Source organism: Mastigoproctus giganteus, chromosome 3, assembly GCF_048544385.1.
Source record: "Mastigoproctus giganteus isolate SK-2022 chromosome 3, ASM4854438v1, whole genome shotgun sequence".
In the NCBI taxonomy this organism is placed as follows: Eukaryota; Metazoa; Arthropoda; class Arachnida; order Uropygi; family Thelyphonidae; genus Mastigoproctus; species Mastigoproctus giganteus.
The window spans coordinates 182,042,702-182,065,478 of NC_143577.1; the positions used below are offsets into that span (position 1 = coordinate 182,042,702).

At 35.2% G+C, this 22,777-nt stretch overlaps 1 protein-coding gene across 5 annotated transcripts in view; it reads right to left on the minus strand.

The window, feature by feature from the left end:
- ex (FERM domain containing expanded) overlaps positions 1-22,777 on the minus strand; it is a 329,475-nt gene that overhangs the window by 15,070 nt on the left and 291,628 nt on the right. For all 5 annotated transcript variants that reach the window (XM_090369513.1, XM_090369514.1, XM_090369512.1 and 2 more), the window contains 2 exons: positions 12,775-13,008; positions 6,278-6,427 (listed from right to left, as the gene is read on the minus strand). In XM_090369513.1, the coding sequence (XP_090225639.1) occupies positions 6,278-6,427; positions 12,775-13,008 (384 nt within the window). The remainder of the gene's footprint in view (positions 1-6,277; positions 6,428-12,774; positions 13,009-22,777) is intronic.

Below are 22,777 nucleotides of genomic sequence, written 5' to 3' on the forward strand. Positions count from 1 at the left end.
AACTTACAAATATTCGTTTATATCTACAGAGAATTTAATTCTATGTAAACTACAAAGGAATTAGAAAACCAGATAGTTTATGTTTATATATCTAGTATAAAACCATAGAAACAAAATATTGCAAAAATACAGTACTTTTAACATTATAACCTAAACTAAAAATATGCAATGAAGGTGTATTATTTTAATTGAATTTTTCTCGCTTTGAAATACCTTTCACAAGAAGCTATTATTACAGGCAGGGTAAGAAAATTTCATAGTGCTATTTCTATATTTGGTTAAAATTGTATTACACAATACTCATGGACGAATTGGAGAAGTTGTAAAGGGATTACAGATTTTATATCCTGCGGAATTGATAAAACATGATTTTTCAAATATCTGTTGAAATATCAACAGATATTTGAAAAATTTTGTTTGTCCTTCACTGTTCTTTTTGGTGTGTCCTCCAGTGCTAACCACTGGAGGACACACCAAAAAGATCAGAGGTGTGACATCACAAAATGGGCCATGCTTTTTAGAAATTTGTAATTGGAGTTTCTCTGTTATTTTCGAAAATTGTAAAACAGTTCCTCCCAGATTTTTTTCAGTAAAAAATTAAAGTGCAGCCATTATCAACCCACTGCAGGATGGAAGCCTCCTCAACAATTCATGCTGAGGGAAATGGACCATAATCTGCCACGCTGGTCCAGTGCGGGTTGGCAGATCGACCGTATTCAGCGGTCAGGGGCTTGAACCTCTGTCTACTCAAAGAGCGTGTGCTACTGCACTCCCGCTCCTGCCCACTCGGCTACGGAGACCTTTCGAAAATTGTAAAACAGTTCCTCCCAGATTTTTTTCAGTAATTGATTATAAATCCCGATTTTATACTTTTTTTTTCACTCTCACAAAAATTTCTTTAATCATAAGTAGCACATACAAAGATAATGCAGTATTTCTTCTAATAAAATTTTTATAAGTGGCTGCATACGTTTTACGTTCCACTTACATTTTGGAATGGTAATCCCTTTAACCTTTAATTTGCACTTTCTAATTGCTTAAATTGCCTAAAGGCCACAGGTGGAAACAATGCATACGAAGTTTAAGTCTCTCTTAATCCATTCGTTATATGGAAATTTTCTTCATTCTATAGAAACTTTTAAATGTAATTACCAAAAGGAATTAAAAAAATTCGCTATAAAGAAGTTCGTTAAACACAGGTCTGACTGTAATTAAATCAAAATTTAAGCAATTTTAAAATATATAACTGGTCGAATGCACCCTTAAAATGCTGTGCCTGGGGCACCATTTTAAGGGTGCATTCGACCCACCCTACCACCCTAACTCTGATAGCAATAAAGTTCCCAGAATGGTACTGTTGTGGTCATGTTCAATGAGTTTGAAAACAAACAGAAGTAGTAAGTTGTAGTTCAAACACAGATGGTGGGCCAGAAACTGTCCAGTAGGCTGACTGGTTGCAAGTAGCAACCAGTTTCATTAGTAGTGCTAATGTTCTGTGTCATGATTTTGCAATGGAGCAATGAAAGAATAACAAATTTTGCTTTTAACTGGGAAAATATATAACAGTAACAAATGAAATTTTGAAAACTGTTTATGGTGATGAAATGTTAAGTCACATCAATTCAAAGACAGACATGAGGATGTTTGCGATGAGCCAAGAAGCGGGCATCCATCAACCTCTCCAAATGAGGACAGAGTTGGAAAAGTTTAGGAAATTGTGACAAAGATTGTTGTTTCACCCTCAGAATGATGACTGGTGAGTTGGATACGAATAAGGAAACAAATGTCAAATTCTGATTTAGGGAAAAGGAAGGTCTGTGCAAAATTTGTGCCACACAACCTTATGGATCAGCAGAAGCAACGAAAAGTATCATTATGCAAATACTTCATCCTGACTTGTCAAGAAAATCCTAATTTCTTCTACTGTATTGTCACTAGAGATGAGTGTTGGGTGGTTTGGTATGAGAGACGAAGCACCAGAAGAAAATACAGTGGACTTTAATTATCAACAAGACCCAAAAAGTTTTGTTCACAAAGGTCCAGGACCAAGTCTATGCTAATCATATTTTTCGACAAACAGGGTGTAATTTACTTAGAATTTATACTTGAAGGGGCCAGAGGGTCAACACTGTGTTCTATGTACAGGTGCTTCAAAGACTATTGAAGCACATTTTCCAATTGCAGAACAATGATCCTGCCCATTCCCTACTTCCTGTGAAGACATTTGTGATTAAACATGACATTGCATAGATCAACTGTCCCAATCTAGCACTAGTGGACCTTTTCCTCTTTCCCAAGTTAAAAACTTGCCCTTAAAGGAAAGATTTCATGACATTGAGGACAAAGAAAAATTAAACCACTAAACTGAATATCATCTCTTTGGATGCCTTCTCTAACTATTTTCAGAAACTTTTATAATCATGTAATATGTGCCTTCAATTAGGTGGTAATTACTTAGAATAAAAATAAAACTGTTTTTGAGCTCTACCACTTTGTGTTCTTTTTATTGAATCATTCCGGGAACTTTACTGCCACAACCCTTAGTTCAGAATTACAGATAAAAAAAAAAAAAAAAAAAAAAAAAAAATATATATATATATTTCGATGGTTTAGCGTCAAACAATGTTAACTACAAAATTGCATTTTCTTTTTGGGATAACTTTAGTTTTACTTTACACAAATAACAATGCATATCATGGCATAGAACTATATCTCTCTAGTACTTTACAAGTTAGCTTAGGCTGTAAGTACATTTCTGGTAAACCAAGAAAATGTCGAATGACTTTTTTTTGGTTGATTACAAAAACATCAACTGTTAAATGATTTTGTAGTTAACGCTGTTTGACACTAAACCCTCGATTTGTATCTATGAAAACAATTTTCTAGTAAAGGCCCACAACTGAAAGAGGACCTGGCATTTTAATGGGAAATGTTATTTTATACCTTTAGAAGGCACTTCAGATTCTGAAATTATGTGTTAACTTCAACTGAATTTAATGACATTAAAAAGAATTGTATACGCACTTATGAGTATACAATTTTATGTGACCAAGTGTTGTGTGGAGGAAATCTGTATCATTATCGATGAGCACGTGATTATTGATCAGTTTAGTATGTTTTCTATATGCCTATAGAATAACTGAAATCTTGTAATTTCATGATGTCCTCCAACTTTTGCCTTAAAGAAGGTAAAAAATCATATTTACTGTTTTGTAAAATTATTCCAGCATTGATGAAGGCTATTTGTACTTATAAATCTATATGCCCTAAATGAAATCTCTATTAGTTCCTTCAATTACCACTCATCTGTCCTAGTTGCCCACTCAGTCATGCATACATTCTCTGTGATATTCCACATCTCATTTCATAATCTAGAATTTTTTCTTGTGACATTTTAGCTCAAAATACCTGTACGAGTCTCTCTTTTTTTTACCCTGCCTAACTACCCAATAACATTTTTTTTTTTAATCTTAATGCTCGCAATTACAACTGTCTCCTTGTCTCTGCCTATACTGGGCTGATTGGCAGAGTATCTTATATCACTAATTTCAATATACTGAAAATTACCAACTACAGAACTTTAAAGCAAATTTCTTCTTAAAACATTGAACCAATCTACAGTGCTAGAACACTATACAGTTGTATCTGGGATTACCATGGTAATATTCATAATATAATAGTCTAAGTAAAACTAGTAATTTTGAAACGTCACAAAATTTGTGTAAGTACTTATAATGGATATACATATGCCTCACACCAACTTGATGTGCAGCATTTAGGTTACAGTTTAGGTTTAATAAAGCAGCACTCAACCAATTGCACACACTATACAAGAATAGCCACAGTTAACACAGACCACCTACTATTCAATCCCAAAAAGCAGTCCCAAAACTTCCATCTGGTGTTTTGAAAGTAGGTAGATTTCATTGGTTGATGCTGCATCAGCTTACTTCCTGCATCATTCTGCCACTACTAATACTAAAGCAGACTGTTTTCACAGTATCTCATCTTTTAAGGGGAAGTTAACTTCTGCAGTGATGACATTTGTTTAAAATGTAGTGCATCCCAAGGAAACTTGTGGCAACAAAGTTTGTTCTACAATAAGCAGTGAGACCATTACGTTTACTTGAAAGTTTAACCGTCAGGTTATAAAAGCATAAGAGAATGAGAAAGTCTGCCTATTTGTTCATAATTTACAAAGGCAAAATAGCATTAGCTATTGCATAATCTCAAATCCTAAATTTATTTTAGACTTGTTTAGATTCACATCATCTTTAAAAAAATAAAAATAAAAAAAATAAATAACTGCTATGGTAATAGAAGCTTTAATAGATTAGAGAATTACTGAATGGGAATTTTGAGAAGGAAATAAAAACAGCTAAAAACAAGTAGTATATGAAATGTGCTTCATTCAGTAAGACCATATCACACAAGGAAGCAAACTTTTTTCTACATCAGCTAAAAACAAATAAATAAAATAATAATAATTAAAATAAAACAATCTTCATACCACTATCATTCTCACAAAGTAATCATCCAATTCTGCTTTAAACTTAACTAGACTCATTACCTCCACCATGATGGGATAATGTTCGACAACTCATTGCCCATAGGTGAACTTCAGGAAATCCGATCTTCTGTTATTCCCTGAGATTTTATATTTGTCCCCTGTTTGTCTTGCCCATGAGGGAGAACCTTTCTCATTAATGAGGTCCTTTCTCATTAATTTTTCTCAATCTCTTCAGTGCCTAACACACCTCAATTAGATCTGCTCTTATATGTCTAATTGTCAAACTTTGCAATTCACACCTTCTAAGCCATTCTTCATATGTGCATTGCTTTGCACTTGTCATTAATCTGGTCACCCTTTTCTGAACTCTCTCTCCAAAAGTTCTATGACTCTTTAGGTGCAGTTTCCAGACCTGAATACAATGCCAAATGCAGTCTAACCAAAGCCTTGAAAAGAGGAATAATCACATCCTTTTCCCTCCTGCTGAGTGATTTCCAATCACTAAGACAAAAGAAACAGATCGGACATATTCTGAGAGGAAAAGATTTGTTGATAAAAAGGTAGCTATTTAAAAGAAAAATGGTAGGAAGAATAATTCATATGCTGTACTGGATGGTCAAGGGGAACTATTACAGTTAAAGAGGAGAGCACAGGATAGAAATGCTGCCACTGCAATCCAGTGGCAGCATTTCAAGTGGCTACAGGTCAACAACAAAGAATTCTATATATCAGTTTACTGGCAATTATCAATAATATTTGTTAACACATCTAATTTGCTGAATTCTTTATTGTGTGTAATTGATATTATTCAGTGATTATAGAATTTCTGTTAAATACAATATTATCACACAAAAATTAAAATATACATGCTGTACTACTGAATGTGCTTAAAAAATAACTAATTTTGCATAAACACATACACATAATTTACTTCAATTAAAATTTTTAAAAAAATTAAACCAAATATGATCAATTATTTTATAGTATTATACATACTATCTTTTCAGGAAGCATTTTTTGTATTTATTTTATGGAGAATAGGGTTCTTGGAACCCTATTTTCCATAAAATAAATACAAAATTCAATAGGTACCTTATAATATGAGCCCAGTAAACTTTCCATTTGGTTAGTCATTAATGTCCACCATTTTCATAAATAAATTTTGCTTAAATCTCTCATAGCCAGAGGAGCTTGTAACTTCAATGAAACAAAAAATAAATCTGCACAATCACTAATGCAGGCATACATTTTTTATTGCAGTATAAGCTCAATCTAACAATGTCTATGACAGTGTCCATGTACATTACCATAAACTATTTACCCCATCATTATAACTTCCAAAAGTCATCATAGAGACAGACAGATTTCCCTGTGTTCCAGTTTAATTGCTAAGTGCAGTTCCCTAAACATTTCAAAACCTCACTCACACTGTGAAAACCCATTTGCAAAATAACAGCAAGTACTTTCCATACACACAGACTCGTGTAAGACACCAGATCTCAGTAATTTAATACTGGCACCAGAAATTCTGAACAAGAGTGAACTTGGCACATCATCCTCAAAAGGTTTCACTACCATCTTAATGTATCCCACAAATATTTGCAATACTATGAAAATGAGAAATTTTAACTAAAAAGAAAAGGAGCTGAAACTTCTTAAGTATTACCATATAAAATCCAATTAATTATATTTTACTGCACTGATATGAAACACTAGGGCAATTGTATGCATATTAAGAGCAACACATTAAAGAAAGTGCAAACTTACATAATTGTTCTGTAAGAATACCTTCTGCATGTTTAGAAGCACACCCATGAATTTCAGCCGGTTTTTCATGTTTATCTGTTTCTGCAGATATACACTCTAAAGAACGATGTAGAGGAGGAGAATTTATCATGATTTCCATATCTAAATCATCTGGGGATGGGGGGAAAAAGCAAGCACATCATAAGACATAACTTGGGTCTTAATATTCCACATATTTTATAAGTTTACTCACTGCAAAATATTTAAATAATTTTAACCAAAAGAACTTTAGATAAATGAACAGATTCTGTTAAACAGAATCCAGTCATACAATTAAGAATGTTTTACTTAAAAGAAAACCAAATAAAAAAGGTATATGAAATAACAATAAATTCAAAGAGAATGGGGGGGAGGAAAAATCCCATGATATAGCAACAACTGTTACCTAAAATATATAAGGAACTTAGTAGTAGACTATTATTATTCTTATTACCACTAACACTGGTACCAAAAATTTAAGCACAAAAACCAAAACATACTAAAACATGGGAGAAAAATATAAAGGATTCTAAAATGAAGAATGAAATAGTTTCATAGCAATACAAGCCCCAAAATAGATCATTATCACAAGTAAAACAAATTTGGGAAAGAAGGCCATAAAAATCCATTTTCAGCATAAATATTTCACCATATAAAAAATAAACTAAAAGGTATTACCAAAAAAGTTTCCAGATTCCCCTTAATGTGACAACACTAATGATTGTATATAAGTGGTTGATGTGTGTTCCATAATGCTCAAACCAGGCACTTGTATGTTTTTTTTTTTTTTTTTTAATTGATATAGCCTAAAAAAAAGTACTGTATTTTGTTCAATTGTGTAACATTAACTATTGAAAATTTTTGCATTTTAAAGCCTCTTTTTGTTAGTAAAAGAAACAAAGTCCTACAGATATATGCTACATAAAAAACAGCAACTGAAATTAAAAAATAAACCATTGTTAAAAGAAATCTAACATAAATATGTAGCACCTTTTCAAATATATAAAATACAGGATATATTCCTTACCTACACAATAATAACTTTGCTTTTTTACAACCATATACATAATAAAAATGATAAAGAACTAGCCATAGAGCATTACATGGTGAAGAACAATTTACATGAAAAATAAGTGGCACTTTTTCAATACATTTTCACAAAACTGAAGAAAACTTTTTTATTCTAGAGCAGGTGTCTAAAACCAAGAAAATATGGGGGGGAAAAAATACCTAAAGTAAATTAAGTAATCCTCAAATAAGCTGCACCTTCCAGATATTTTTTGGAATATCTGGAAATACAGTGGATTCCGGTTATTTGAGCAACCGGTTAATCGGAGCAGCCGTTTATTTGGGGCAAATCTTAAAAAACAGAACCCAATCGAGAAAATAACCAGGGTTTACTTTGCTTAATTGGGGCAGGAGACCACAGCACTGGCAATTACTACGATTGTCTCTGACCGTACCACGTGGTTCGGTCAGATTTCTGGAGGTCACAACCATAAAACAATAAAAACAATTAGCAGTCACCTGTTTATTGAGCTTTTCTGTTAGTGCAATCTATCATAAACGGATAGTAAACTCGATCTTACAGAATTTGCGATAATATTGACAGCTGGAATTCTGTGGGTTATTAGGGTGAAATATGTTTACACTTCCATGAAATCTTCACTCATATAAAAAAATTAATTTTCAGAATCTTCTCTTCATTCCTATTTTTAAAGCTTTGTAACTTGTTACTCGATTCTCACTTGTGTGTATTGTGTTACTTGCAATTTGTGTGTGCTGTGTTCTTTATTATTGATTGCTTATCTCTTTACTGTTTTAAATTTTAATCCCCACCCAGAAATGTCAACTAGCTAGTATGTTCATATTAATTATTCTGATTATCACATATATTCTTCCGATTTTCACGTATCATTTAATTTTTTAATTGGTAAGGTAATAAAGGGTAAATTTGTGCTTAATATATTTTACTTTTATAGCCTGTGGATAATATTCCTCCTATTTTCGCTAATTAGAATCGCTGTTTAATAGAATTAAAATTCAATTCACAAATGTGATCACAATGACCAGCGCTTACTACACAGTGAACGGTACTTGACTACGGCAAGTCCATCGTAACGTGATTTGATTGTACAGGGAACCAATTGTAAAGCGGGCGTCCATTGTATTTTTAACTATTTACGTGAAACTTCAGATAATTGGGGCAGCCACTTAATCAGGCCAAAATGCACTAGTCCCGATGTGTCCCAAATAACCGGAATCAACTGTATTTAGACATGTGGTACAAGGAATCCCTAAGTTTTTACTGCATTGGCCAAAAAATAACAATAATTAATTAAAAATAAAACCAGATAAATAATAAAATACACTAACTGTTTGACTCCCTCCTCACACATGTGTCTATCCAACTGACCTCTGAATTTCTCCAAGCTGTCAGCCTCAACCATAAGCCATAGTCAGCCATAAAAAGTAACTTATTCCGGTAATTAATAACTGTAACTAAAAGAAAACTTCCTGCAATCCAGTCTAAACTTTTTCCAAACCTCAGAAATCTAACCCCCAGTTCTGGAATCATTTATAACAATGAAAATTCCACCCTAATTTATTTTACTTTCACCTCACAGAGCCTTATACATACCTCAAGTCTCCTTTTATGTGTATAGTTTCCAATCTCCATAACCAACATATTCAAAGTTTTCCCTTATACAGATACCCTTTTGTCAATCTCACCAGGGGTTTTTGCCATCTTTAGACCGATCCCTTCAAGCAGCTCAATGTCTTTTTTCAAGTATACCCTCTATATTTGAACACAGTATTCCAAGTGTGATTTCACAATTGGCTTACACAGTGGGATTATGCTCCCCCCCTCCTATCCAATTGACAATACACCATGGGCTTTCCTTGCTCCTGTCTACACTGCTCAGAGAACTTCATATCCAACCATATCGTAACTCCCAAATTCCTTCTTTCTACTATTTTTAGTTCAATCCCCCATTTGGGCAAATTATTTTGGTATTGCTATTTGCCAAGTGTAAGATCTTGCATTTTGCTGCATTAAATCATCTTGAAGCAGCTCAGCTTAGCAATTATCACTAACTACTCTACTCATCTTGACATTTTCTGAAAACTTTGACACAACCTTTATCCCTTCTTCAACATCATTTAGGAAAATCACAAACAGCAGTGGTCCCAGTACTGATCTTCAGGAAACCCCACTCCACATGTTAGCCCAATCTCAAGAATAATCATTAATCACAATGCTCTTGCCTCCTGCAATCCATCTAAGGATTTTCCCAGTGATTCCAATATGTTCCAGCTTGTACAGGCAACTTCTCATGCAGGAGCGAGTCAAATGCTTTGCTGAAATCTAAATAAGCAATGTTGAAGTTATTTCTTGCAACCAGCTCATGAGCATCTCTGTCAACATAACTAACCAAATTAGTCAAACAAGATTTTCCTTTTGCAAAACCATGTTGTTTCATTGAAGTCCATTTCTGTTTAAATGAGCCTGCATTGCATTCCTGATCATTTCCTCCATGATTTTCTCTACTACTGAAGAAGACTAACTGGTCAATAGTTACCCACTTAGAACTGCCTTTATATATTGGTGATACATAGTACTTCTTCAATCTAATGTAATCTTTCAAGAGTTCAGTGGCATCCTCATAATTAACCTTAATGGTTCAATGCACCCTCTTGCTGCCTACCTCAAAATTAGTGGGTATATGCCATGAACTGCGGGAATGATACTTGACTTTTAAGCTTAAACGTTTTTCTAATAAATAATTTCTAAAATTTCAATATTCCTCATTTTGTGCTTTCCAGCTTCATTTGCACAGTTTTTCCTCGCCATGCAGGGCCTTTCTTTTGTAAACAGATGCAAAGCACCTGTTTTCAATTCATCAACAACATTAACTTGGTTTTCTAAGATTTTCCCACACCCATCACTCAATAGTCTGATCTCATTTGTTCTTTTGTTATTTGCACTCACATACCTCTTAACCAGTTTTTTCTGCTCAATCACACTAGCTAGTTCATTATTCATGTATCTCAGAATCCTCCTCGTGCTGTACCTTCTTAATGGTGTATATGAATTCAAGGATTCTGTGACTGTGTATGTTTACTTGTTAAGACTGTACACACATTATCTATACATGAAAAGTTTTCTATATTTCTAAATTGGTTCTAGGCTAATAACTACGCCTCCCTAACTATTAAGAGAATAAAAGCATTTGTAAAAAAATTAACCATCACAAATGATTGCTCTAGATCACATGCCTTACATTCCCTATCATAAACACAGGCCAAAGTTTATTAAGTATCTTTTAATATCCTGATATGAAAGTGTGTATGTGTGTGTCAAGATTTTTATTTATTCCCGTTTCGATATCAACCATTTCGATAGATCCATATCTGAAAAACCGAATTTGAGATAAATGCCTAAAAATATTTGGATTGTGGGTGGGGAGACAAATCTGACAGAAATCCAGAATAAAAGTAGACTTTTATAAAACTGTAATTTCCAGAAATCTTCAAGTCAAATCAAAAACGTAGACAGAATACCTTCATCAGCAGCTTGCTTCAACGTTATTTTAGCCATCACTATCTTTGTTCCATTAGGATGATTGATCTACAGTGTCCATACTAGACTGTCAGGCTGAAACACATGGGTATTTCAATTTAAAACAATGCACCTGGGATCAGTTGCTGCAATTTAAAGTCAAAATAGTAAACAACTGTTCACACTGCCTTCTATGTGATTTTCTGGTTAAGATAATTTGGCCCCGATTTCTACCCCTTTATTCTATAGATCTAGCACCTGAGATTTCTTGTTTTTCAAGCCTAAAATGTAAACTCAAAGAAAGGTTTAGTAACCTTGGAGATTCAACAGAAACCAAAAGAGGCAATTCAAAAGGTTCCAGAAGTGCATCCAGGAATGGCAACATGCATTACTTCAAAAGTAATGTGCCAAAGGAGAAGCCATTGAATAGCCAATACCTGAAACTTTAATTTAAAAAATAAATAAAAATAAGATGGGAAACTTTTGGATAGTACCTCTTACAGTAGATTTAAAACAGAAGTTGATTTTGCTTTTCTGCTAAGAAAACATTAATATAATAAGTTTTCTTAGAAATATAAGAAACAATGCCTGTAGAAATGATGCTAGTGAACAAACAATTATCACGCAATGACATTATGGATTTGGCCAATTGGTTATTTTACTAAGAAACTCGTGAAAATATGGTTTAAATTAGATCCTGCCTTATAAGCCACAGAGTATAATATTTGTTGCTGTGTAGGTAAATCCAATTTTGAGTTATGCTAAGTGAGAATGATGAATGTGTGAATGTATTTTAATTTGTCTGTATTCCACCCTAATAAACTCAAAAATAAAAGATGTTGCTCTAATATAAAAACAGTATAAACAAAATTACAAATTATTTAAATCACAAAATATATGGAAAAAAAAAAAAAAAAAAAAAAACAGCAAACTACTGGGAACACTAGCTCCTTTCCTTTAGCGACTAAATTTATTAAATACATATTTACATCATTAATTTCTGCTTGCACACCATTTAATAAGTAAGAGTACAACCAAAGTATAATATGGATATTATACTTGATAAAATTTACTAAAAAAAAAAAAAAAAAAATTTATTAATTTCACACTGCTTATACACTTCCTTCATAGTAACTAAAAATCTTTACTCGTGTGTTCTTTAATGGGGAGAAGAGATAACAACTGATTTAATCATCATGTCTTCAGCCATTTCAATGCTAGACATATCAGAAAATCACCAATTCTAAAACACTGAATACCATTATCCTTATTACTGTTACTAGAACTGTCCTGCACAAATTTTATATAAAAAGCATCCAGCTATTTTTTTTATTGTCCCATCTTATTTTTATTTTGTATATACTGTACATGGTTTATATAATTTCTTGTTTCATTTAAATAGTTTGCACATGCATATTAATATTTCATCTTTTAGGTTCTGTTTAATAAGTTCAATAAAGTGCAACAAAAGTATAAAGTGCAATGAAAGTATAATACAGATATTCTATTTGGTCAGAAAAGCTATTTTAGGAGACTACAGGAATTATTCCTGTGATTTCTCCATTTGCGTAAAAGATGCACGAGTCCCAAATTTAGTTGTAAACTTGAGTTTGAATAAATGTGCCTTTCTGACTAGGTATGGCAAATAAGTAGTGTGATGCAAACAGTTACTTGCCACATCCAGCCATTTTTGGCCAGATGTGGCAAGATGCAGGGTCAGAAATGTTTGGATATTTACTTTATTTATGCTTTTTCCATATGTTGTTCATATAAACATAGAAGTCCCAATAGTTTGTCTAAATTACATAAGTTTTCTAAATTAAAGCAAATTTTCCAATTAAAATTAGGTGAAAATTGAAGAAATATTCTGGCCTTAAAAAAAAAAAAAAAACCCAAGAAAATGCACTTAAATTACCTTCACTCTCATCCAAGCTCTGAACTTTATCAGACACTATTCCTGATGTTGTGTTAGAGGAAGCATTACTAATAACAGAGACTCTCTGTTCACTACTACTACCTCTTGATTTCTTCAGCAAGCCAACACTACCTGGAAGAGTATTTCTGTGGGCAGAAATATTCCTCTGGCCTTGTTCCCAAGCCAGATCTAAGCTGTCACTGTAAATATACGATTCCCGATAGGGTTTATGACCTGTCAAGAGAAAATTCAGAATCTAAAATGCACAGCTTTAAAGTATTTTATACAAAATGATGATGAAATCAAAACACTGATGTATTAGCGTTTTGGGTGGGAACTCTATTATACATTTATATATTAACACAACCTCTAAATACTTCCATTTTAACAAAGACAGTACATTTAATTTAATCACTACATACTGGAAGCCTTCTCTCATAGAAAAGAAACTTTAAAATTTTAATGGCATGAACATTAATCCTCACAATAATGGTATGCATAAATGTCACAATATTTGAAATTGTTTCATAAGAATCATTTCTTAATGTCTTCAAAATCTAAGGGGATCAACTAAGGACAGTAGAGAAATGTCAGCTGGCTTTTAGGTAGCAGCACTGTGGTGGTTACATTTTCATTAATCTATGTGACATTATAAACCATTCCAGTCAATGTCCAAGGTGTGGAAATAAAGTTCCTGGACTGGTACAATAAAAAGAACACAAAGTGAAGGAGCTCAAAAATGGTTTTATTTTTATTCAAAGTTATCACCAAATGAATGAATGCACTTGTTACAGTGTTCTAAAAGTTGCTGAAAAGAGGCAGCAACCACATCTTTGAATGCCTTTGATTCAGTTTGGCAGTTGTTTTTCTTTGTCCTTAACATCCCAAAATCTCTTCCCTCTGAGGGCAGTTTTCACCTTGATGGCTGATGTGGGGTGGATGGCTGATCTGTATAATGCAGTGTTCCATCAGAAATGCCTTCACAACTGGTATGGAATGGGTGGGGCATTGTCGTGCAACAAGAACCAGCTGCCCCCTTCTCTCCCTCTGAAAATTGTGATCTCACCTGGGAAATACACTTCCATACTCTTTGAAGCACTGACTCTACCCCTCCATGTACAAATTCATTCTTAATTACAACCTGTTTGTTGAAAAACACGTCAGTATCGGCTTCATCCTAGACTTCTGTAAAACTTTTCAGGCCTTGATGATTTTGAAATCCACTGCATGCTCTGACACTTCATCTCTAGGTCATATTGAAGCAGCCAACACTCATCTCCAATGATACATTAGAGAAAATTGGGATTGTCTTGACAAGTTTGGATGAAGCCTTCATATGATGGCCCTCTTCATTGCTTCTACTCATCTGTAGATACCTAAATCAGAGAGAGAGAGAGAGAGAGAGAGAGAGAGAGAGAGAGAGAGAGAGAGAGAGAGAGAGAGATGCTACCTGCATCTTTCTTCTCAGGCATTAAGGTCATGAGGATATATTTTCGTATATGCATTGAACAATGCCCTTTCACTGGAATTAAAAGTTTAATAGCTTCTAGAATAACTTTCTTGAACATTTCCCATCCAGCATTTGTATTTGATAAAATTACTACTTGGTTCGGCTAAAAACGACTTAGATATCTAAGACCATTACATTCTCTCTTGTAAAAACAAGACTTCCCCTTTCATTTTTAAACAGTTTTCTTTAGATAGACCATATGTAAATACACTGTGATGACAGCTTTCCACTGATTCCTTTATATAATTAAAAGAGTCTTAATATATCATGAATCCTTGCTGTTAAACAGACCAAGAATATTTCTTTCCATGTTATCTCTAACATGCTACTATAAAAAGGAATCACTGAGCAAGTTCAAAAATGTCCTGCAACTAGGAACTGGCAACCCCACAAGTTCCTCATAATAATATGTTCTAATTTTCTGACTCACACTTATCTGTAAAGATGTTAATTATATTCATCACAATCATCTACTTTATAATGTACCACCACTCTAATTTTTTTCTCAATACTTATGTCACAACAAAATTGACTCAAAATAATTACATATTGGATATGCTCATTTTGATCTATATGCCTGGAAATTAAAGTTCATAACTCCTCCCCTTCTGTCATGTCTATCCTTCCTGCACACATCATATTTACCACATCAAATTCTGAATACAATATATCAGAACTACACAATTCTGAAATTCCTATTAGGGGCCACATCAGTTGACATAACTAGTCTTCTTAATTTATGTTTCTGACATCTTTGGAGTTCCCTAAAAAGATAATTGTTATATATCATTAATCTTTGCCCTTAGCAGATATGCCCTGGTCCTATTCAACTTATCCCTGTCAAACAAATATATTCACTATTCCTCTGGCAAATGAATCCTCCAGAATTACAACTTATTGTGGAATCAGTGCAGGTTAGGAAGTGATGATATTTGTTAATATCCATTAAGATATACACTGAGCTGTCACTGAATTATGACCACCTACCTAATACAATGTTGGGCTACCATTCACACAGATAACAATTGCTATATGCCTAGGCATTGATTCCACTAGATGTCTCAAGATAGTAGGGATCTGCAGCTATGTTGCCTGCATGGCTATACAGTGTCAGAATAGATGATGGTTGTGTATCCACACATCTCACTTCCAGTTCCAAAACATCCCACAAGTAATCAGGTGGATTAAGGTCAAGCGAATTGGTAAGCTAATCAAGATGGCTGATATCTTCAGTATGTTCCTTGAAACACTTGTGCATAGTCCAGGCCCGATGACACACCCCATTGTCTTGGAAGATCCTGTTTCTGTCTGGGGGGGAAAAATGCATAGTGCATATGATCTCCTAAGAGCTGCCAGCAGGGCTCACCAGGGAAACATTGGTCAATACCCATCAAGAGTACCAATTCTTTCCAGCAAAACATGCTCCATATTAAGCAACCACTGCCACCTAAATGGATAGTGGGCGCCATGCTGTCCATGGAATCATGTTGCTTGTGTCATACATGAAGGTGTCTGTTGGCATGTTACACCAGGTGTTTGTACTTATCTGACAAGCACACTTGTTTCCAGTCCTCCAGTGTCCAATACAACCAGCGTGTTATTGACACCATGGCATTCATCAACGATGATCAGCAGTGAGAATAGAGCATCTCCTGAGTCATCTGTTGTGGAATCCCATACAGGCACTCCCCGACTTACGTAATACTCAATTTGCATAAATTCGACTTTATGTACGTATTTTGCATCCCATAGGAATAAACTGAGGTACTGTGAAAATATCATAATGTGAACCCAATAACACATTATTTATTTATTTTTTTTTTGGTAAATCATTCCAAGACCTTGGAAGTAAATTTCGCGTAGCTTTCCCAGCTATGCGGTCCAGCAAGAGAATGCACTACACTTTCATAGTTATCATATATTCCGTTATAGGAATCTTTTTGAACGCCTCTGTTATATTTTCTAAAACACATTTCTGGAGGTCAAAACCATAAAAACAATTCGCACTTTCCAGCTAGTGCAATATAATTCTAATATAATCATCATCATCAGCCATTTTCAATCCACTGCAGGATGAAGGCTTCTCCAGCAACTTTCCAGTTCCTTCTGTTTTCAGCACTGGCCATCCATTTACTACCCACAAACTCATGAATTTCATCTATCCATCTCCGCCTTTGTCTTCCAGGATTTCTTCTAGCTCCTCTTGGGTACCATTCTGTTATTTTTTTAGTCCATCTGTCATCATGTCTTCGAGCTATGTGTCCTACCCAGGACCATTTTAGTTCTTTAGTTTTGATAAGAATGTCATTAACTTGAGTTTGCTGCCTAATCCACATGTTTCTCTTCTTATCTAACAGGTCTGATTCCCAATATAATTTGTTCCATTCTTCGCTGTGTAGTTCTCAGCTTCTCTTCCATTCTTTTGGTGAGTGCCCAAGTTTCACTTCCATAAGTCATGGTGGGGAGTATACATTGGTTCATTATTTTACGTTTCAGACAAACTGGAATATTGCTCTTCAGTATGTGACTATATTTCCTGAATGTTATCCATCCAAAATTTATTCTTCTCTTGACTTCCAGCCATTTATCATTATTACAGCTAATAACTTGTCCCAGATAAGTATATGACTCCACCTTTTTAATTACTGCTCCTTCAATCATTATTTCCCTTTCTGTGGCATACTTGTTCATCATTACTTTTGTTTTAGCCATATTCATCTTTAGTCCTAAATCCTTACTAACTGTGCATAACTGATTAAGATTTTCCTCTAATTCTTTGGGATCGTGGCTTATGACCACAATGTCATCTGCAAATCGTAAATGGTTTAGGTACTCTCCGTTCACATTGTGTCTCCTTGTCGAACTCCTTTCTTGATTTTAAATTTCCTACTGTCTTTGTCTAGTCTAATAAAGGAGGTAGCACTCTCATATATTTTCTTCAAAATCATAATATGTGGGGTATCTATGCCTTGTCTTTCTAGTGCCCGAAACATTGCCTGAAGGTGATCCATAGTTGAGAAACATTACGTGAAGGTGATCCATAGTTGAGAATCCTGTCCTAAAGCCAGCTTGTCTTTCGGTTGATTCTCATCAAGTATTCTTTCTAATCTGTTAGTAATGACCCTTGTGAACAACTTGTAGATGTGGGATAACAAGCTAATTGGTCTATAATTTCCAATTTCTGATTTATCTCCTTTCTTATGCAGCAAAACTATGATTGCATTATTCCACTGCTCAGGAGTCACACCTTTTCTAATGCACTTTGTGAAGAGCCTTGCCAGTTTTTGTGTTATGTCTCTTCCTCCCAATTTTAATAACTCTACAGTAACTTCATCTTCCCCCGGGGCTTTCTGATTCTTATTTTCTTCAATACATGTTCTACCTCATCAGGAAGAATATCAGGTATGTTTTATGTGTTGTTACTTTACAATCCATCTTCCCCACTGCTGGCATCATTCCCTCGCTCCTTGTATAATTCTCTATAGTAGTCTTCTGCTATTTGAATTATGCCTTCTCTGCTGTTTATAAGTACACCATCGCTATTCTTCAGTTTCAGTATCATTTGTCTTTCTGTATTACTGCTCATGGCTGCTGATTTAAATCCTTTGTTTTCCCTTAATGCTTGTTCTACTTTTCTTGTGTTAAATCTTCTTATGTCCTCTCTGAGTCTCTTTCTAATGGTTTTGCATAACTCAGTATACTCAGTTTTCTTCCTATCAGTGTTTTTCTTGCTCTTCATTTGTCGTCTTCGGTTCATCATGACAAGTGTTTCTTGACTAATTTTTTCTTTTTCCCTATAGGTTTCTTGGGCTTTATCACTTTCAGAAAGTTGTAATATTCCTTGTCGATATCTTGGTCCTGAGCAGTCTGCAGAAGCTCAAACTTGTTCTTAAGTTGCAGTACATACTGCTTTTTCTCCTACTTTGTTATCTCGAAGACCTTTGTATTATTTACTCGAGTCAGTTTTTTCCTTTCCTTCATCTATATCAAGTGTACATCTTCCCATTCTGTGATCACTTCCAACATTTACCTTATTCAGGATGGTAACATCATTCACAATATATCTTCTGTTAGTGAGGATGAAGTCTTTTTCATTAGTTGTTAATCCATTTGGACTCTTCCATGTCCACTTTCTGTTCCCCTTTTCTTGAAAAAAAGTGTTCATTACTGACAGTCCTTGAGATTCTGCAAATTCCACAAGTCTTTCACCTCTTTCATTTCTTTCACCAATTCCAAAATTTCCTACAGTTCCCCTTTCTGCGCTGTTTTGTCTTTTTCCAACCTTAGCATTGAGGTGGTAGATGACTTTCATCAACCGGTGAAATACCACCACTTTGCTTATTGGAGGCTTGAAGTGGTGAAACCCATGTTTAGTCTCTAGAGCAAAGTTTCCGGCATCCCCCCCCCCATACTTCTCCTTCAACCCATGCACGGTACTAAGTACTATAGGTTTTGATACCTTTCGTGTTTGGGGGTTTCATAAAAAAAAAAAAAAAGTTGACTCTCAATTTCGGTGTACATTTCTTCAACCTCTTCATCATCATGGCTCAATGTTGGTGCATAAATCATTATAACCTTTAGCTTGTATCTCTTAGAAATCTTGAGTATTAGTCTTGACACCCTTGGTGATGTGCTTTTGAATTCCAAAATGTTGTTTTTAAAATCTTTTTGGACCAGAAACCCAACTCCACCTTCACTCCTTTCACTGTTTCCATTGGTTGATAAACTTATAAGTCATTCCTTCTTCTTCTTCTTCTTGTTTCAGCCAAACTGATGATTTTCTAATTCCTTTTCCAGCTCTAATATCGTCTTCACCGATGACAGGATGATGATTCTAATATAAATAAATAGGTGGTAAACTATCTTATTGCATCTGCAATAATACAGATGACTGGAATTGTGTGGGTTTTTAACGTTATTATGGTGAAATGTGTTTCCTCTTCACTGAAATCTTCAATCATATAAAAAACAAATAAATTTTCAGAATCTTCTCTTCATTCCTATTTACTTATTACAATGATAAAGGGAAGGCAACCAACAGAAAGTGCAAGTGGTGACAATGTTAGGAAATGAAACTAAATTCATTTAGAAATGAAGATGAAAATAATTAGTTAAGAAGTACGAAGCAAGACAAAGTTTGTTATCTATTGCACGGGAATTATGAAACATAATTCCCGTGCAATAGATTAATTAAGGAATTAATTATTTAAAATAGTGAATACTATTTTAAAAGACAGTACGGGTATAAAGGAACATGTTTAAGGTCAATACATTTAAGATCAACAGTGATCACAAAACAGCGTTGAGGTGCTATATCAAAGAGGGAAAAGCTATTAATAATATGGATGGAAAATCAGATTCAGAAGCAAGTGTCCCTGAGCAAGAAGTATTTATGAAGACATTAAGGATAAGTACAGCGAACCACAAGCCAACTTCTTGACAATAAATGGGTGGTGTAATAGATTAGAGCATCGTGCTGGTTTCCACAATGTTAAAGTAAAATTTTTGTAATTGTACACGTCTGTAATTTTGTACACTTTTTTAAATTTCCTACACATGAGATAAAAAAATTTAATAAATAATTTTACTTACATTCATTGAACATTTCTTTTTTGCTTCAATCAAATTCAGCGAGCATAACTGCGAGTGCTGCATAAGCATTTAGGGAATTTCTGACTTACGTAAAATTTGAGTTACGCAGAGTTCTGCAGAATGCAACCCTTACGTAAGTCGGGGAGTGGCTGTATGTCTAGGTGTACGGTGCATCGTCATTACAGATACAGTTCTTTCATTCCCCATATCGTATTGCAATGTCAACTGTCATACTATGACCTGCCGAAGAAACCTGTACAATGTGCTGCATCCTTCACTAAAACAAATTGTGTAATTGCTACCACCTTGTGCAATCCTTTACAGTTGTGTCAGTAAGAGGAGGTTTAATCCATAGGACACCATTCTTTATACACCTTAACCATAATAGTACGTAAGCAACTGACAAGATATGCAGTTTCCGATATGGAAGCAACTGATGCACAAGCCACTAAAACCATGCCTAGCATAGGAAGCTGTTTAGCGTTTTATACTAAAAGCTATGTGGCATAGTCCAGTGTTCTCCAAACCTTATGGTTGTGCACCCTTATCATTAATGTAAGTATAGTAAATGTAATGTAATACTATTTGTTTAATTTATAAATAATTTACATGGAAGGCATTATAGCTAGAATCACATATATAAAATCACATAATTTGAAAAGATCACAATCTAATTTGATGTAAAAATAGAAAACGAAACGAAACTGAAATTAAAGTACAAAGTGGTATAAATCAAATCAACAGCATTTTTCGGTGGGAAAACGTTTGCTTGTTTGTTATTTGGTTTTTAGGAGCATTAGCAACAAAGGCCATATTGCTCCGGGATATGTGGTGGTCATTCCCTGACCTTTCCGCATCCTCTGTATTTGGTGGTGATGGGCTCGAACCCCGGTCTAATCAAGAAGCACGTGCTACGCACTGCTGCTCCTTCCCACCTGGCTACGGAGGCGCCCGTGGGAAAACTTGCTTGAATATTTTTCGTTATTGCTGTGTATCTTGGGACACAGCTTCCTGAAGATCTGGTTCCAAGTTAAGTTTATTTCTAAACATGGTTTTAATGATAGTCATTGCAGAGAAAGTCACCTCATATACGTATGTTGATCCAAATGGGAGGACTGCATTGCTCGCTCTGCTTACCAAATCATTCCATGGATCATCTGTGCATCCCACTTTGGAGACCACTGGCATAGTCCATTACAGATGGGGTAGTCATAATTCAGTGATCAATAAGTGTATATATATATATATTATTTTATTAGATCAAGACCAATGGCTTTGGTCCAAAACTCCTGTTGATTCTCGACAGCTTTAATATCAACATTAAACTGTCAGCCTGCAAAATTTCAGGATTCTTTCTGACTCCTATCGACACATGTAATTGGGGCTAAGTAAAAAGACCTCACTCTCAAGATGCCACTACTAAACTACCACAGCACAGCCATCCAGTGAACAACAATTCAAGCTGTGCAAAGAAAATGAAGAATACCTCACAGAACAGAGGGAACAACCATTTACAATGGAGGAACTCGAAGAAGCGGCTGAACGGATTAGGCCCAAAAGATGCCCTGGAAGAGATATGCTTGAATCTGAAATCATAAAGAAGATTGCTGACCTAGAACCCCAACTTCTCTTAAGGTTGTACAATTGCTGCCTGGGGGCTGGCTACTTCCCTGTGGAGTGGAGAACAGCAAATGTCAAATTAATTCTCAAAGCCCCAAGCAAAAATCCAGCACTCCCAGAATCATATCGACCCATAGCGATCCTAACAGTTTTAAGTAAACTATATGAATGGTTCCTTCATAGATGGATACAACACTACTACTCCACTGCCAACCTTGAGGCAAAAAACCAATTTGGATTCAAGCCAGGTCACTCGACTGTCGATGCGATGAGAAACCTACTGATATCAGTGAATGATTGCCAACAGAAGTACTTTCTCGCTATTGCAGTGGATTTTGCCGAGGCGTTCGACTCACTTTGGTGGCCGAGCGTCCTGGGCAGGCTCAGAATGGCACAGGTCCCAAGCAACCTTTATAATAATATCAAAAACTACCTCTCACACCAAAAAATAGAAGTGAAAGTACCATACCAACAGATCGGCAGGAACATCCACAGGGGATGCCCCCAGGGTTCCGTGCTCGGACCACTGCTGTGGAATATAGTATTTGATGATTTTCTGAACACTGACATTCGGGAGGTGGTAACCCAAGCATTTGCGGATGATTTAATTCTCACTGTGACGGCAGATAATAGGGCACAACTTGAGACTAGAGCAAATCAAGCTCTGTATACTCTACAGCGGTGGGCTACGGAGAACTTTCTAGAGATCTCGATTGCCAAAACCACTTTCATCTTGCTTAAGGGAATATTGGACATAAGGAGGTCACCGCAAATTAAAATAAATCGCACTACAATCAAATTCGCCCAACAAATGAAATACCTCAGGATCATTTTTGACAGCAAGCTCACATTCCAACTGCATCTCAGGACCAAGATTAGGAACTACTCCTGCCTGATTGTGCAAGTCTCACGCAGGAACTGGGGGCTGAGTAAATAAACCATGTTGCTATACTACAAGACTACTTTTCTCCCGGCGATCACATACGGTGCACCAATATGGTACCATAGAACCAGACTGACCACCAACAAAAGAATACTGGACTCGACACAACGAACAATATTGCTCAAAACCACCCAAGCCTACAATACTGTGAGCACGGAGGCGCTCCAGGTTCTTACTGGATCCTTACCACTGGATCTCGAAGTGGCCAGATGCGGACTTGCATGCTATGTATCAAAAGGAATCTCTGTGACCTACTCGGGCTTTACGATTGAACCTACAAACAATATAAAAATGGAAAAGGCTCGGCTCTTGGCACACTTAAAACAGGAATGGCAAAA